The sequence below is a fragment of the Sceloporus undulatus genome, chromosome 2, assembly GCF_019175285.1.
Source record: "Sceloporus undulatus isolate JIND9_A2432 ecotype Alabama chromosome 2, SceUnd_v1.1, whole genome shotgun sequence".
Classification (NCBI taxonomy): domain Eukaryota; kingdom Metazoa; phylum Chordata; class Lepidosauria; order Squamata; family Phrynosomatidae; genus Sceloporus; species Sceloporus undulatus.
This window is the reverse complement of record NC_056523.1, coordinates 247,172,299-247,190,893: the sequence shown is the minus strand read 5'-3', so window position 1 is coordinate 247,190,893 and position 18,595 is coordinate 247,172,299. Positions and strand designations below refer to the sequence as shown.

The window sequence follows — 18,595 nt, the reverse complement described above, 5'->3', positions numbered from 1 at the left end:
TCTAATTTAGGGATGTATGGGATTGCCTATGGAAATGCAAGCATGTGGGTATGGTGATGAGGGGACATATTCAGCTTTAAACTGAATCTGACAGCAAAGTCCCCACTACCACCAGCAGATTTCACATCTCTAGTTGCACAAGCTGACATTGTGAGATTAAACAATTATTAGTTCTCTGAAATTTAAGATACTTTCTCATAAGGCATTTCCACGTAACAGAAGTATCCTAAATTTAATGTTAAGAGTCACGTAGATTAACAGACAGGCCGAATGAAGCGTCTTCTGGCCACTTTGGAGGCGTGCTGAAAATTCGCAAGCCCAAGTGGCTGGAAGCTGTGTCCGTCCTTAGGACTGGAGTTAAAAAGGAGCCGGGATATCTGACTCCTGGTGGCACTGGTTCAGCCCCTGCCACACAACTCGCCTTGGGAGAAGCCATACAGACAGTGGTGTTCCACCCGCTTTCAGCATGAGCAGACTCAAGCCACTCTTCTGTGTCCATCTGTTCTGGTCTTTGTTTACCTAGCTATATCTCAAACGTAATTTCAGGCAAAAATTGTTCATCAACTCAAAAATGTCTATCTTATATTCCACAAATATATGATCCTTTTTGCTCATGCAGCATTAGGTCTCCGATATTCAGTGAAAGGTTTTGGTACTATTCACCAGAAAAATTATAAATCACTATTGGCAAGGTTTAATTAATTCAACAATGTTCCTCCACTGTGACTCGAAGCAGCTTTATTTTGGCTGTCTGTAACAGGCCTATATATCTTGAAGTAGAGGAAATCAAAGCCAGAGCCCTGCCAGGAACAGCACACCAAGGCCCCATTCATATTGACCTTTCTGCGCTGGAAGGAACTGGGAAGATTTGGTTCCCCCCCCCCCCCAAATCCCTCCGGAAGCAAGTGCTCACTCCCCCATCAGGGTATTTTAACCCTGAATGCCCTCTTGGAGCATGAAGGCGCCTTTGCTGTCAATCAAATTTAGTTCTACATTCGTCATAGGTGACGTTTCCTGCACCCATTGGGCAATTGGAAGTGTGCTTTCCCCCTTCTTAAAAAAAAAACAACAGGCGGCAGTATGCACATATTTTGTCAAATTTAAAAACCTCCTGTGTGTGCTGTGGGTATTTGGGTCACTGCAGGTTATGGATCTTCCTTTGGCCCCATTTTCAACCCCAAAATGCAATCTAATGCCATCTCTGCATCCTGTATCCTCCCTCCTTGCCACCTCAGAATGCCTCATACACATGTAATAATAATAATAATAATAATAATAATAATAATAAACTTCTCACCTCGGAATGGCAGAAAAGGATGCCATGCATCATTTGCTTTCCCTCAGCCACCCCTGAATTCCTTAGAGACAGTAGCAAAAGCATTCTGTATCAATTTGCCAAATTGGAAAGAGAAACATTTGTAACATTTGCATTGTAGCATTGGCAAAGGAAAAAAGCCTTCTGCAAAATGCCCTGCTTGCTGCTGGAAGCAGAAATGAAAGGGAACAGGCAGGCAGCCACATTCTATCTATATATCTACAGTGGTGCCTCGGGTTACGAAATTAATTCGTTCTGCCGCGGCGTTCGTAACCCGATGCATTTTTCAAGCTGAAAAAGGCTTTTCCAAAGCGCGGCTAGTGGTCGCGTTTGAATTTCGCGCCGAAAAAAATTTCGTAACCCGAAAAAACCTTCGTATCCCGGAACAGTTTTTTTCAATGGAGCTTTTTCATATCCCGGAAATTTCGTAACGCGGCGCATTCGTATCCCGGGGTACCACTGTATCTACCTCGATAGTAGGTGCTACTATCCTATTCTCTGGAACAGTAGAAAACAAGCTTGCTCCATCATGAATATGACACCCCTTCAAATATTTAAGCAGAGCTATCAGATTGTCTCTCTTCTTTTCTCCAGCATCAACATACCCAGCTCAATAAGTTTCTCCAGAAAGGGCATGGTTTCTACACCCTTCACCCTTTGGTCACCCTCCTGTGGACACGCTCTAGCTTGTCAACATCCTTTTCAAACTGTGGTGCTCAGAACTGGACACAGTATTCCAAGTGAGGCTTGACCAAAGCAGAATAGAGTGGCACTATTATTTCCCTTGATCTAGACACTATACTTCTATTGGTGCAACCTAGAATTGCTTTGACTTTTTTAGCAGCTGCATCACACTGTTGACTCATGTTCAACTTGTGGTCTACAAGGACTCCTAGATCTCTTTCACATGTAGTATTAAGCCAGGTATTTCTCACCCTATATCTATGAATTTCACTTTGTCTGCTATGTGCAGTATCTTACAATGTTGATCCTGTCCTCTGGGGTATTAGCCACTTCTCCTAAGGCTGCACTGAGGTCATAACAATTGGATGAGGCTGAATTTCAGGGTTGGCAGCAGGTCACAGAGATGGTACCAGCACTCAAAGAGGCAGTGGAGGAGGCTTTGAGATAGTGACTACAAGGCACTTACGCTATGAAGGGTAGGGGCAAAGCACTGACTAACACAGGAAGGGTTGTGCACTTATAATGCTCTTCATGAGACTCATAATGTTCATAGTACAGATCCCACCTACAATTTTGTCAAATTAAGAAAACAGAATCTCAGTAGCAATTCAGCCAATGTTGGAAATGATACTGCCAAACTGACTTCTATTTCTGGATGATGTCCATTCCTAAAGCATAGGTAGCCCTGCTGGTCCGTTCAAACGAAATCCCAAAATTTCCGGCATGGCAGCATTTTTATCACAACAAATCAAAATGCTCCAAAACAAATGACCTCTTCAAAACGTGTCATCTGGATATTAAGCAAAGGGGCTTGATTTTAAAAGTCATGTTGCTAAATTGTCTTAACACTGAATGCTGAACAAACGGTGAAGACTTAACCAAATTAACTACACGCTAAACAAGTTTCATGATGCACACACAGTGTAACCTGCCAGCCAATAGCCAAAGCTGTCCTTCCACACTACCCACAAACACAGGAAGTATTTAACACCAGACCATTCACAAAAATGAAGTCAAAATTTCTGATCTGGTGTTTATTATTTGTTAATCATGTTCTACATTACAGGTAGGAAAGCCTTGATAGTCTTGAATGTATTACTTCAATTGCAGAACAGATCTGAGGACTGTTCTAGAATTCTGGGGACAGAGCTATGCAAGGACTAAGAAGGACTAACAAGGAAATAATTAATACTCATGTTCATTTTAGTAAATAATGCAAATATTTTCCGCTCTTATAAAATGCATATATTTATTACTAACTGAATTAACTCATTATGTATCAAAAATAGCAATAACCTTTTAACAGTTTTATACAGTTGAACAATAATGCCATTTAAACAATTTACCATATATATTCAGGTACAAGTAGACCTCATGTATAAGTCCAAGGAAGGTTTTAGGGCCAAAATCATGGATTTTGATATGACCCATGGATAAGTCAAGGCTAAAACGTAGGAGTATGAGCAAAGGATGTAAAGGAGAAAACAAAAAGAAAGCACCACTTCCCTCCCTCCTCCTTCCTGTCTGGGCCTCTCCTGACCACCTAACACCACTTTCCTGGTGCTGGACAAGGAGGTTTTAAGATTGGACCAAGAAGGGAAGGAATATGTGGGAAGTGGGATGTTTGGTGGGAAGGAGAGATCCAGAGAGGAAGGAGGAGGATGCAGGGAGAAGGTTTAAAGTTCGGGGGCACTGCATTATAGTGGTTCCGATCCTATCTCTCAGGCAGATTCCAAAGGGTGATGCGGGTGATGCTTGGAGACAGCAGCTCTTCTAAAAGAGAGCTTAAATTCGGCGTCCCTCAGGGCGCCATTCTGTCCCCAATGCTATTTAATATCTACATGAAACTGCTGGGGGAGATTGTCCGGAGGCATGGGGCAGGGTGTTATCAGTATGCTGATGACACTCATTTATACCTCTCCATGCCCTGGACCAAAGTGTCAACTCAGGAAGGCATCTCCCCTCTGAATGAATGTCTTGAAGCAGTAATGGGCTGGATGAGGAAAAACAGATTGAAACTAAATCCAGATAAGACGGAGGTGCTTGTAGTTGGGGTTCGTAATCCAGGTTTGGAGGCTTTTCAACCAGTCCTGGACAGGGTCACACTTCCCCTAAAGGACAGTGTTTGTAGTTAGTGGATGCTCCTGGATCAGTCGCTCCAGATGTCAGCCCAGATAGATGCGATGGCCAGGAGTGCCTGTCACCAGCTTTGGTTAATACGCTAACTACGGCCCTTCCTAGAACCCGAGGACCTAAAAACTATGGTACATGCACTGGTAACCTCACAACTTCCGCAAGGCAATACATAGGGCTAGCCTTGCACCTAGTCCAGAAACTTCAACTAATTCAAAATATGGCAGTCAGGGTGGTCACTGGAAGATCTACAGGTGACCATATTACATCTATATTAAAGTCTCATCACTGGCTGTCTATTAACCTCTGGGCGCTGTACAAGGTGTTGGTTATAACCTTTAAAGCCCTTCATGGTTTAGGTCCAGCCTACTGACAGGATTGCCTTCTCCCATATAATCCGCTCCCCACATGGAGGCCCTCCAATAAAAACCTATTGCAACCAGCTAAAACTAGGCTGGCTGCAGTTGCCCAGAGGACTTTTTCTTCTGCCGCTCCCAAATTATGCAATAGCCTGCTGGAGGAGATTCGATGTATCACTACCTTGGTTGCTTTAAAAACCAATCAAGGCATATCTCTTCTGGCAGGCCTTCCCAGATTAATGTTTTGGCAACCTTGTTCAACAACTGCCCTAACTACCTCTGCCCTGTATTTTTAATAATTGTTTTAATAACTGCTAATAATTTAATTGTATTTTATTGTGGATGGGAGGATTAGGGAGGGCTTGGGATACAATTGTAGAAGCAATTATTGTATTTTATGGATGTTTTTACTGTTAGCCACTTTGATCTTCTGGAGAAGTGGTATATACATTTAATAATAATGTAATAATAATAATTAGTATATTTATTATTAAACAGTGGGTTGAGAAGAGAAGGCACATGAGGGAAATAGGGTGTTCTGTAGCCAGAGAGAGCCAAGATCCAGAGCAGGAGGAAGAGGAGAAGAATTGGGGGAAGAAGGTTTTAACCTCTAGTTGAGAAGGGAATGAATTGGAGGGAAGTGGGGTGTTTGATGGGGAGGAGAGCTCAAGAGGAGGAGGAGATGGGGAGAAGATAAAATTACTTTATCTAGCACACAGGGAGAAAATACAGTCTTTTTCTTTTCTAAACAAGTGTCTTTGCATTGGTGGGGAAGGGGGAGTGCAAATTATTCAAATATAACATAATGCCAAGTAAAGCAAATACATCCTTGTAAAATGAGAGTGTTCATCTGATCTGCAAGTGATATAATTAAGATCAGGATGCTGATATTTCACTTTTCCCTGAGCAGTAATTTTTTGTTTTTACATGTTTAAATAATGACGCAATCGCATTTCATTCCGGTCCAGTCCCTGGAAGTTGCTATTAATTTGGTTTATTTTGTAAAGTGTTGTGCTGTTTGTTTAAAGGAATGTAAGCATGGAAAAACTCAAGAGAAAAGAGCAGAGCAATATGCTGCCAAAAGGAGAAACTTGCTTGTCTACTTTCTGAAGACTTTACTCATAACATTTTAAGAATGTACACATCACAGATTTGCAGCACACACCCAATATAACCACTATATTGAAGCAGCCATGTGTCTTTCTTTAAATGAAACGTAAACAATGGTCATATATGGATAAAACTGAAGGCCAGAAATTTTTATAACTCTTGAGTTTTTAACAAGCAAATCGTGTGCAAGCAGGACTAACTTAACAAACCAGGTATCTCTTGTCAATGGTTGCTCATCATGTCATCTGAATATGACAGTCTGGCCTGACAGGGGAAGACAAGCCAGAGTGCTAGATTCAAGGTGTCACAGTTAACAAATTGCAGATAGCATTTCCGTGTTCTTTCTGAGCTGCTCCTGCTTGCAGCAGGCCTGATAAAGCATCATGGACGAGAATGCTGCCTCATCCCCACCCAAACATGCTCAGTGGGTACATGCATTAAGGGGCTATGTTTACTGCATGCAGTATAATATTTAAATTCGTTGTCTGATGGGTCACATTTACCTTCCAAAAATCATAATCTGAAAATGGTCCCAAGTACTTTTAAATCCCGACAGCCACAGCATCAAGCTTTCAGGGACATAGCCAGGATTTTAGGAAGGGGGGGGGGGTTTCCAGACTAAGTGCCACCATTATAAGGGGCTTGGTGCAGCACGGCAGCAGCACACACCATTCATTTTCTAATGGAAGGGGGGTCCGGACCCCAAGAACCTCCCCCCTTGGGAGCTTTTCTCCTTTTTCTGTTACTTACTTTAGAAAGAGGAAAAATTGAGTGAAGCAATTGCCAGAATAAACCTATCATGTAGATGTGGTAGGATCAACCAAAATATTTATATTTTGTATTGTATTTGCATAGTATTTTTAAATTTTTAGTATTTTAACAGGCTTATGGGATATCGTTGCTCAAGCAGTTAAGACGCTGACCCTGTGGATTGCAAGATCAGCAGGTTGGCAGTTCGAGACCCAAGCATTCACTGTGTGATGGAGTGAGCTCCTGTCACCAGTCCCAGCTTCTGCTAACCTAGCAGTTTGAAAGCATGCAAATGCAAGAAGATAAATAGGTACCACTTCTCAGTGGGAAGGTAACAGCGTTTGGTGGAGTCATGCTGGCCACTTGACTAGAGTTGTCTTTGACAATGCTGGTTCTTTGGCTTAGGAATAAGAGATAAGTGCCTCCCCCTACCGTCTGACACAACCTGACAACCTTGTCAGAAGGGAATAGCTTTACCTAACAGGCTTATTTGATTATTTTTAACTTTGATAGCACATATCTCTGTTTCAAACTACACTATAAGCTGCCTCACATCCCATACTGGCAGAAACCTGCTGTTATTTGCAATCACGTTGGTCTTAACTTATGGCCACCCTACGAATAAGAGACCTCCAAGATCTCTAATCATCAGCTGCTTTGCTCAGCTCTCACAAACTGAGGGCTGTGGGTTTCTTGATTCAAGTCTATTCAGCTGTAGTGTGGCCTCCCTCTTTTCTTGCTGCCTTCCCATTTACACAGCGTTATCTTCCTTTTACACTACCTCATGATATGTCCAAGGTACAACAGCCTTGGTTTAGTCTTTCCAAAAAAAGCAGGATAGTAAACATGCAACATAGCACTGATTTTAAGCATTAGATAATGTTGCTTGAAGTCATACAATGAAAAAATGAAGAGACTTGGCTTAACAAAATGATAAAAAAAAAAATCATAATGGAACCGCAATGGGATACATGAGAAGTTGTATATATTCAATATTTAAACAAAAGCACATCATACTACAACTTTGCTGAAATTAAGCAGATGGGGTATGGATATGGATAGGAAGTTTCTGGGGAATCTTATATATGTCACCTTGAGATTTATGGAAGGCAAACAAATTCATCAAACAAATCAAGCTGAAGCGGAGGGGGATAGCCTTAACAAAGTTAAGAGAGTACAGTAACATCCAAAATCCTCAAAACACCAATGCCTTTACCTTAATTGCCCAACCAACCAAAAATGCACAAAATCCATGATGCAAGCTTTCAAAGATGTTGGGCACTTTGGTTCGTCAATCACTGTTTTGTGGATTTGGGGTGTTACTGTACTTTGCTGTAGGGTCAACATGGCTACTCTTGGATATGTTTTCTAGGTTTGAGGATATTGCAAAGGTCCAGCGTGACAGGACTCTAGGGAACAGAGTTCAAATCCCGGTTCGGCCATGCAAACCCCCTGGGCAACCTTGGGCAGGTCACCCTCTCTCAGCCTCAGAGAATGGCAATGGCAAACCCCCTCTGAAGAAACTTGCCAAGAAAACATGAGGATAGGTTTGCCCTAAGTTAGAAACGACTTGAAGGCACACAACAAAAACTTGGCTTTCTGACACTGTCACTCAAGGACAGATGAAATCCTATGGGAAAGATACAACTATAAAACTAAGGCCCCATACAGACAGGCCACAATAAAGCTGCTTCGAGTCACTTTAGAGGTATGCTGTTTAAATGATGCATGCGTCCTAAGAGTCTGGAAGCTGCATCAAAGCCACGACGCTCCAGTCACATGGCTTTGGTGAAGCTCCTGGCTTCTTAGGACGCATGCATCATTTAAACAGCATACCTCTAAAGTGACCCAAAGCAGCTTTATTTTGGCCTGTCTGTATGGGCTCCAAGATACCCATTTTAGAAAAATGTCAATCGTGGAAGTATTCTCAAGTTTTGTGTTGATTTTCAAGAGTGGTGTGTGTGTGTGTGTGTGTAGAATTGAAAAGTATAGCTGTGCTAGTGTGGAAAATCAGCATGCAAAGGGATCTTGCAGCACCTTTGAGACTGACTGAAGGAATGAAGTTGGCAGTATGTGTTTTCCTAGACTTAAGTCTTCTCCCTCGGGTGCATTTGTACATATGTGTGTGTATGAATATATACAATAAAGATACAATTCAAAGACATAGCCGTGTTCGTCTGTACAATCTGTAGGTAGAGAGATCTCGTAGCACCTTTGAGACTGAAAGAAAGAAGTTGGCAGCATGCTCTTTGGTAAAGTCTACTTCCTCAAGACGAATGCACCTGAGGAAGTAGACTTGAGTCTAGGGAAGCTCCTGCTGCCCACTCCTTTCTTTCAGTGAGTCTCAAAGGTGCTCTCTCTACAGACTAACAAGGCTGTGTCTTTGAATTGTGTGTCTCCCTGCCTCCTCAAAGTCCAACTCTCTGGCGTCCAGGAGAGAGAAGGCGTTAGCCTTTAAGGAGCCACGACGTGAAGCCCGACCCAGCCCCTGAGTCTGACCCAATGCAGGCAGAGGGAGAGGGGAGGAGCCCCTTCCTTCCTTCCGGGTCCCACGATAAGCCCCGCCCCTCCTCCTCCGCCTGGGGCCCCAGCCATTTCCAAAAGGGGCCCGAGGCCTGAAAGGGGCGGGGCTAAGGCGCCGCCCACGTGACCGGCCAGCCCTGAGGGGAAACCCCGTGGCCCCCTATAGCCCTCCATTCGAGGGAAGAAGGGCGCCCCTTCGCCCACATCGCTCCCTCCTTTCCCTTTCTCTCTAGGTACAAATTCAGAATGCCCTCCATTTTAAGCAAGACCGAGAAGCATGAGTTTACGTTTATGTTACTATCTTTATCCTTGACTGTGTCGCGACGTCCTCCCTTTTCCCCAACCGTCCTCCATTTTGGGCATGGATTTACATCTACAGGAGTGTCACCTGCTCGCCCTCTTTCTGGCCCCAGACACAGGAGGAGGAGTCCGAGCCCCACCGGGGGAAAGGGAGAGGGAGGCATGCAGGAGGGGCTGGGGCTGGGGCTGCTGCTTCTCCTCCTCCTCACCTCCCCAGATGCCGAGGTTGAGCTGGGAGCTGTCCAGGTTGACCACGTAGTCGCCCAGGAACCGGTTCAGGACGTCCACCACCAGGGACTCGAACACCATCCTGGGGGCCGCGGGGAGGGCTCCCCTCCTTCCCTGGGACCGACACTCGCCTTGCCTTTAAGGCCAAGCGAACGAAAAGGAATAGAACGAGAGAAGGCGCCGCTTGGCTCGGGGCGTGTTGTGCCCGGCCGACTGCGCATGCGCACGAAAAGGCGAGGCCGAAGAAGACAGGAGGACAGTCCTTTCCTTTCCTCAAAGCCCTCACGCGCCGTTCTCTTCTTTCACGCGCCGCCGCCGCCGCCGCCGCCGCCGCCGCGCGCTCGGTCGCGTTCTTGGTCGCTCGCGCGAGACTTCCAGTGCCCGTTAAACCGTCCCTCTCCTCCTCCTCCTCCAAGCAGACTCAAGTATTTGTGTCACAAAAATAAAATGACCCCGTTTCCTCACATAAGCAGATACATACACACACACGACCTGACTGTCCTGCTGAGGAAAATATAACGCTGCTCGGCTCCGTCACGCTGGAGAAATAATAACCCGTTTTGACAGCGCTTTAACTGCCCTGGCTCAAGGCGATGGCATTCTGGGAGTTGGAGTTTGTTGTGGGGACCCTCCAACTCCCAGAATTCCATAGCCTTGAGCCAAGGCAGTTAAAGCGCTGCCAAAACGCGTTATTTCTCCATTGTGGATGCTCAGAGAGTCTCCACGCCCCGCCCAAGCCCATATCTCAGGTTTTCTGTCACGTTTGGCGGCCGCCGCCGCCATAAAATTCTCTGAGTATTCATTTACTGCCTTGGCTCAGTATTAGGGAATCCTGGGGATTGTAGTTCATTGTGGCACCAGAGTTCTCTCTCTGACAGAGAAGGCTAAAACTAACCCCCCCCCCCCCCCCCCCACACACACAGACAGACACACAATTCCCTGGCATTGAGCCAAGGCAGTTAAGGCGGTCTCAGACTGGATTATAATAATTATTTCTGCAGTGTGTTTTGGACCTATGTCGCCATACCTCAGCACTTCTGCTCTATGTACTCCGCTGATGATGATGATGATGATGATGATGATGATGATGATTATTATTATTATTATTATTATTATTATTATTATGTACCAAAAGGGTTGCCATACATGAACGTGTTTGTTATGTACCTTCAAGGCTGACTTATGGCGGGTGACTATCACAGGGTTTTTCTTGAGAGGGGGTTTGCCATTGCCATCTTCTGAGACTGACAGAATCATACATACATATATTGTGTGTGGGGTATGTGTGTGAATTGTATTAAAAGTGTTGCCATACTTGTCACACATATGGTGACCCTGTTGGTACACTTGACGTCCTGTGTGTGTGTGTGTGTGTGTGTGTGTGTAGGATGTGAATTGTACTAAAAAGGTTGCCATATACACACATATATGGCAACCCATTTACTGCACTTCACAGCCCATATATGTGTGTGTGTGTGTGTGTGTGTGTGTGTAGAATGTGAATTGTACTAAAAGGGTTGCAGTACACACACATATGGCAACCCTTTTAGTACAATTCACATCTCACATATATATATATGTGTGTGTGTGTGTGTGAGAGAGAGATGTGAAGTGTACTAAAAGGATTGCTATATACTATGTCCAATGTCCCGCATGTGTGTATAGGATGTGAATTGAACACAAGTGTACTAAAAGGGTTGACACACACAAATACACATATGTCAACCCTTTTAGTACAGTTGTCATGCCATATATATGTGTGTGTGTGTGTGTGTGTGTTTATGTAGGAATTGTACTAAAAGGTTTGCCATGCACACACACTAAAACACATATCAGCAACCTTTTTACTACACAAGACTTCACACCCCATATATATATGTGTGTGTATGTTTATGACTATGTTTGAGACGGGATATGCACTAAAAAGGTTGCCATATACATAGACACATATGGCAACCCTTTTAGTACACTTCACACCCCATATATGTGTGTGTGTGTGTGTGTGTACATACACACACTTTCCTTTTATTCTCAGGTGGAGCCTTGGACTGCCTTGCTAGACGTCTGTGTTGCTGCAGTGCAACATCTCTGCCCCTTTGTTAGGGCTATACATTTTTCATGCGCAGCACATTGTTAGTAACTGGGTGCCTCCATCATGGTGGCTGCTGCAAGTCAGCTGCAAATTGCTATACATATAAATAAGGTTGCTGCAGTTTGCAAGGCTAGAGGGAACATCCATCAGGAGGAGGAGGAGTGCCTTAGCCAACTGGTGGAAGAGGAGGCGTGGGCTCTGCGCACATTTGGGAGCCAATGAGGCTGGCTGAGTAGGAAGGGCAGGAGGCTGGTGTAAAGTGAGATCTGGGTATCTGACCCTGCCAGGCCTGTTCCCCCCGCCCCATGATGGGAAGCCACCCAGGGCGTTGTCAGCAGAGCAACCCTGGATTGGCATTTTAGTAACCTCTTTATTTAATTACCCTGTTCACAATTAATTCCTGAAGGGTTTGCAAAATTAAAACATCAAAGAGAAAAACACTGCAGCCAACTGGCCAAAACAAAACAGCAATTTGCAAAAGAACAGCAATAACAACAGCCATAATAATAAAACTTTATTTTCTGTTGCCAAACAATCAAAGCGACTTACATCTAAAAACCAATCCAATATACAGTATACAATATACAGTCCAATATATAATATCCCCATGCCCCCTTAAAAAAGAATTATACACCTTACAATTAAAATAAACAATTGACAATAAAAATAATCAAAATGGGTTGAGTGAGACACAATACATTCATCTCTCCATATTTGCCGCTTTGATATTTGCGGCTTTGATTATTCACGGATTTCATTAATATGTTCTCTCTAGGACTGTCTAGGTCCTCCAGTGCAACTCTGCTGAAGTTGACCATAGAGTTCTGCTGGGGAACGTAGAAGTTCCTAGAGAAAACACTTCTCTAGGCATTTGTAGGTCCTCCGGCATGGTTCTATGATCACCTTCTGGCAGATATTGACCATAGAGTTGCAATGGAGGACTTGGAGATTCCTAGAGAGGTGTACTCTTAGGTGAAAAGAATAGTAGGCTTTTTCATTTACTCTTTTCCCACATCCATGGGGGTCCTTCACTCCTAACCCAGCAAATGTGGAGGGACCACTGTAGTTCATGCCAAGCACTTCTGTCCAGGCCTTTTTCATGTGCTGTAGTGTTTGGTATGCTGTTTGATATGGCTTTGCCTTTAACATCTAGTGATATCATTAGTGTTCTGCTGCTTTCATGGTGATGATGTACGGTTTTAATTTTCTTCCAGGCTAGGCTCCGTGCATGGAATTTTATGAGGGTTTCGGACAATGACATCTTCTCTTTGCGGCCCCCCATGTCTTCCCAATGACTCTTCCATCTTTTTGCAAAACCTATTTAAAAAAAGATGCAGCAGCTGCCCAATGCCTCCTAACTAGTAGCAGCTGAAAGCACCTGTGATGTGATGATTTACAAAGAAATATGTCAACCAAGAAATATGTCTTCCCGATGACTCTTCCATCTTTTTGCAAAACCTTTTTTTAAAAGATGCACTAGATTACTATTGGATTATACTTCCAATTTCCATTGTCTGATAAACTGCATAGTGTGCCTGGCCAGGAAAAGCTGGACAGAATCAGAGTGAAGAATGTCCGCTCGTTGCTGGTATCCCACTCAGGACCACGCCGGTGGCCTGCATCAGGATCAGACCATGTGGTTACCATGGTCCCACACTGATTGGGGACTTACCAGCACTGGAGAGCGGCCTTAGCCACTCAAAGCTGCCAGTCTGCATGACCCCTATGTTCCCCCAATATCTTACCACAGTCACAAAAAGGTGATAATGGAGGCAGAAACAGTAAGAGTAGATGGAGGCAGAATTTGCCACAATTTTAAGTATGGACAGGTTTTTTTCTTGATATTTCATATCTCTTTGGAAAGTGTGGGAAGTTTTGCCTTAGCAATTTTTGTGTGGCAATAAGTTCCATAGTTCTCCTTTCCTCAAGTCACAGTCATTTACTCTGTCTGTACTCTGTCTGTACATTGGCTCTGCAAATATTTGATTCTGCCTCCACTTTGTTGGCAGACATTGCTGATCCAAGGTTTTATAGGGAGGTTTTTTTTTTAATTTTATGTTCCTCCCTCAGATGCCATAAATAATTTTTATCATCTGCTGTCATATCTTCTTCGATTCTTCTTTCACATTTAACCTGGACTCTGGGTCCTTGAAATGTAAATGATTGTTCTGTATTCTTCCTACATTTATTTCTTACTTTTGTAACAACTTCCCTCTCTTAAGTCTTTCTTCTCTGTTCCAGGAGGAGGAAGAAGAAGATAGTTATGAAAACAAAACTTACCAAAAGGAGATTTCCATGTTCACCGAGGCTCCAAAATTCAGGGAAATTGCACCTGTTTGTGCCATCTCATTGGTGAATGATTTATTTAAGTGATATGGATATAGTATGGTGTTATTTCCAATGAACCTATGGTACATTTTAGCTTCATTGCTACCTTGGAGCTAGATGATAGTCAATGGAGGATGCTTGGTGTAAATCCCATCTTTGTTTGTTTACTGGAATATACACATGGAGTCCATGCCACTGATACTATCATGCAACTAAAGCTATTATTCCTTATTGTAAATATCCGGCTGCAAACAATATTGGTTTACTATATTGGCAGGCTAGCCATCCACAGATTGGAGCTCTGGCTGATCATCCTGCCCCATATTAGCCAAAGGCGCTGAGTTCCACAGCTATGCTGATGCAGGTTACACACATCATACATGTTGCCACCCATTGACTAATATGAGCTTAAGCTCCCACATTTTTTCACATTCACAGTGGTCCCCAGAACAAACCCCCTGTGGATGGGAAGTGCCCACAATATCTCAAAGAGTGACAGTCCAAGGAAAATAAGCAGAAAGCTGTCAGACTGCTGGAGGTTGTTGTAAAGATTTGAATATGTATAAATAAACATTTTCTTACCTTTTTGACTTCAAAACTGGCACAGATTATTTCCAGCCTGATCTCTTTTGCATTGCCAAATTTCACATAAATCTATTTAGTTGTTTTCTAAGTATAAGCTACTGCTTCCCTCCCCAATGTCTGGTTATATGAGGCAGGATGAGATCTACTTTCCCTTCATTATCCCAACTTCTCTGCCTTGCTTTCCTTTCTCCCATCCCATCTGATATACTAAGCTTCACTCTCTAATCAAACGGTGATACTGGCATAGTCTAAACAAAAAGCAATGGCATGCCTATGTGGTAGGGCAGGTAAGTGAGGTGGCTACTGGGTGAGTTGTGGCCCTGTGGTGCAAAAGAGTTGATGCCCAGAGTGGTTTCCAGGTCACAAACTTATTTCAGTATACTTTCTTAAGAAGAACGCATAGATTTATGAATTTTTTTTATGTTCTTGAAATATAATCTTCTGTAGGAAGATTTCATGACTCTGCCAGGAAAGTACTATAAATAATAACATCTCGCATTTCTCAATCTGCCACAAGAGTAAAATTGGATATTTCTACACCCTGATTTTTTTTCTGCAGTACTTCTTATTTCCTGGAAACCTAGATGCAATATAGTTGAATCATGCCATTCCTTGCCAGTATTTATTTCCATAATTTAAAACGTCAATAATATAATAAATTGCTGCCTTTTAAAAGATGTTTACTTTTATCAATCTATTGAATAACAGACATGTTTGCATCTATTAGCTATATTGAATGTCTTTGTTAGATATAAACTCCCTCCATCAATACATCTCACAGCACTCATGCAGAGAACCTGTAGTTATCACTGACTGCTAGAACAACTGCAGTGTAAGCAAAGATGTTGAAGGAGCCACACTAGAAAAGGAATGAAACATATATTTTAGTGTATGTTTCTCCCATGTAGATGAACTCACATTCACTCCACAAGCAGATCTGGGCAAGGTGTCTACCTCTTTGATCCCATAAAGATTCTGTCAGTCACAGTAGACCACACTGCAGTTGTAGAGAACCTTTGATGTTTTAAATATTTTGATCTTCAGCTTTCAAATCCCTTAACACTGACCAAGAGAGCCTGTGTGGTGTAGTGGTTTGGGTGTTGTACTATGACTCTAGAGACCTGGGTTCAAATGCCAGCTCAGCCATGCTTTTTTCATATTTTACAGTGTTTCCACAAGGACAAACTGTTTGGTTTGAGTAGTTTGAATGTTGGGCTACAACTCTAGAGAACAGGATTTGAATCCCCATTTGGCTGTGGAAACTCCTGGGTGATTTTGAGAAAGTTACATTCTCTTACCCTCAGAGGATGGCAATGGCAAACCCTCCCTGAAGAAACTTGCAAAAAACAAAACAAAACCATGATAGGTTTTCCTTAGGGTTGCCATAAGTTGGAAACACCTTGAAGGCACACAGTGACAACAATGATAATAACAACATCACTGACCAAACTGGTTATGGCTGATAGGAGTTGTATGATCAAGCATATGAAGAGCCAAAAGTTCTCAAACCTTGCTGTACTGGGTTGGTTATGAGGGCCAGTGCTCTGACACAATTCTATATTCCAACACATTCTGATCATGTCTCCAGCAATGGTATAATGTTAATTCAAAATCCACACACTGAACTCCTGCCATCCTGGCCTTCCCTGGAATTTGTAAGTTCAGTGTCACTTCAACAGGTTTCAGGATGTGATTTTCCTTTGAGTGTTGGGCTACAACACTAGAGAACAGGTTTTGAATCCCCACTTGGCCATAGAAGGAAGCTGGGGATTTGCTGGTAACAGAGCTTCTTGTTTCTGGGCTTAGGTTCTGCGGAAAATGCATGAATTCTCCTGCCATGATGTACAAGGCAGTCTGTTGCAGGAGAGAAGGAAAGAGGGCCACTGGGTCAGTTACAAGCAAAGCCCAATGATTAAGTAACAGATGGGAGAGAGATGGCTACATGGGTAGCTAGGTAAAAAAAAAACATGAGTGGCTCATACAGGAGCCAGACTTTGCACTTCCCAAATGAACTCAGGGATGGGGCAGCATTTTCTCAAAGCTGTCTCTTTCTCTTTCTCCAGTACTCTCATGTCTTTAGGAACAATGGTCAACAGCCAGCATGCTTTCATTCCTCTCTCCCCTTGCAATCTTATATTTTTTAAGTTTACAAATTAAATTTACTGTATAACTAAGCTGTTGTTGTTATATTTATTTATATCCCGCTTTCCCCCCCCCCAAAATTGGGATTCAATGCATCTTACAGTTTAAAAGAACAATACAATTAAAAACATATGAAAGTGAGCATTAAAACAGAATTAATCTATTACAGTATTAAAACACATCAGTCATTAAAATAATAAAATGCAATGTGCCTTCAAGTCATTTCAGACTTATAGTGACCCTAATCATCGGGTTTTCTTGGCAAGATTTGTTAAGGGTTTTGCTTTTGCCTTCCTCTGAGACTGAGAGTGTGACTTGGCCAAAATCACCATGATTTTCCATAGCCAAGTGGAGAATGAAACAATTCTCCAGAATTGTAATCCAATACTCAAACCAAACTAAACAGTTAATCCTTGTGGAAACATTGTAAAATATGAAAATGCAAATTATTTGGCACACTCCCAACCTGGAAAATCTGGGACTCCACTCTGGATCTTCCTCAATCCTAATCAGATATCTCAAGGCAATGGTTCTCAACCTTTGTCCTGCCATTTGTTTTGGACTTCAACTCCCAGAAGCCCCAGCAAACTTGGCCAACAGTCAGGAATTATGAGAGCTGAAGTCCAAATCATCTGGAGGACCAAAGGTTGGAAACCACTGCCCTAATGTATGTCCAAACAATAGTGTTTATTCAAATTAAAAATGCAGCATCAACAGAAACATATAGATGAAACTGCACAGATATCCTTAAATTCAAAACTCTCCTCTCTTTCTCAAAGTATGGATCTGTCTTGCTCATGTGTAATTGAAGGCTGCTGTCAATGATTTGGCATCTCCTTTGTACTCCAAAATGCACAAGCATGTTGCAATAAATAGTGTTTTAGCAAGTGGCAGCAGTGAGTCAGGTACTTTAGAATACTCTAACGAAGCTGATCTAGGGGTGCTTTGCAACACATGACCCCTAGTGTTATTGGTCATTTTCTAACAAAGTTACACTAAGATCTAACAAGAAAGGCTCTTTGATTCTAACTTCACCAAAAGAGAGAGAGAGAGAGAGAGAGAGAGAGAGACTGGTTCACAGTCTCAGCCTTTTAAAATACCATAATACCTGGCATGCAGTGGCTTAGTGGTTAGGATGGCAATTTTGATGATCGGAAGTTCAGAAGGTTGGCAGTTCAAGGCCCAAGTGCTGCATGATGGGTGAGCTCCATCACTAGTCCCAGCTTCTGCCAACCTAGCAGTTCAAAAGCACGCAAATGCAAGTAGATAGATAGGTACCACTTCTCAGTGGGAAGGTAACAGCGTTCACTACAGTCATGCTGGCCACATGACCACCAGAGCGGTCCTTAGACAACGCTGGCTCTTTGGCTTAGAAACGGAGATGAGCACTGCCCTCTTCACTGTTAGTTACAACTAGATATTCATGTCAAGGGACTACCTTTGCCTTTTTACCTTTAATACCTGGAACTAGCCCAAGATATCTGGCATGGAAAACAAGATTTATTCCGCTTTCATATACAAGTGGTAATTGAACTGGCATTTGAAACCACAACACTGGCAATGAGACAGCATTCTCCCACTTCAACTGAAGGCAGAAAACACATAGCTCTGTTCCAGAACACTGTGCTACTATTTCTCAGGCCCTCAGCACCTGCTGTTTGAGGAAGCTGTCTCAATATGCTTAAAGTTAAAGACAAAGTCAAGCCAATGTCATACATGGTGAGGCAGATTCATACATGCTGCAAGTAGCTGGTGAGGAGTCACAAGTGCCCAAGGTATCAATTTATTCCATATATTGCAACAGTTATAATTAAATATGTGCTGCAACTCCACTCAACACAAATAGCTTTTCACAAGGATGTATGTTCATTCTTCACACAATAACTACAAAATATCAGGCTCTAATGGTGTCCCTCTCACAACATTATGTATCACATTAAAGCTTTCCATGTTTGATTGTAATAAATGTGATCTCTATGTGTTTATTAATGTTATGAGAACTCAGACACTCACAGTTAAGTAAGAAGGTCTAACAGGACTTTACAT

The 18,595-nt window shown here is 42.8% G+C and overlaps 1 protein-coding gene across 1 annotated transcript in view; it reads right to left on the bottom strand.

The window, feature by feature from the left end:
• Positions 1–9,685, bottom strand: part of VPS13A (vacuolar protein sorting 13 homolog A) — a 208,378-nt gene extending 198,693 nt beyond the window's left edge. Inside the window, 2 exon segments of the mRNA XM_042452020.1 lie at positions 8,615–8,633; positions 9,384–9,685. Of these exon segments, the coding sequence (XP_042307954.1) occupies positions 8,615–8,633; positions 9,384–9,483 (119 nt within the window). The 5' untranslated portion in view covers positions 9,484–9,685.
• Positions 9,686–18,595: the final 8,910 nt, after the last annotated feature.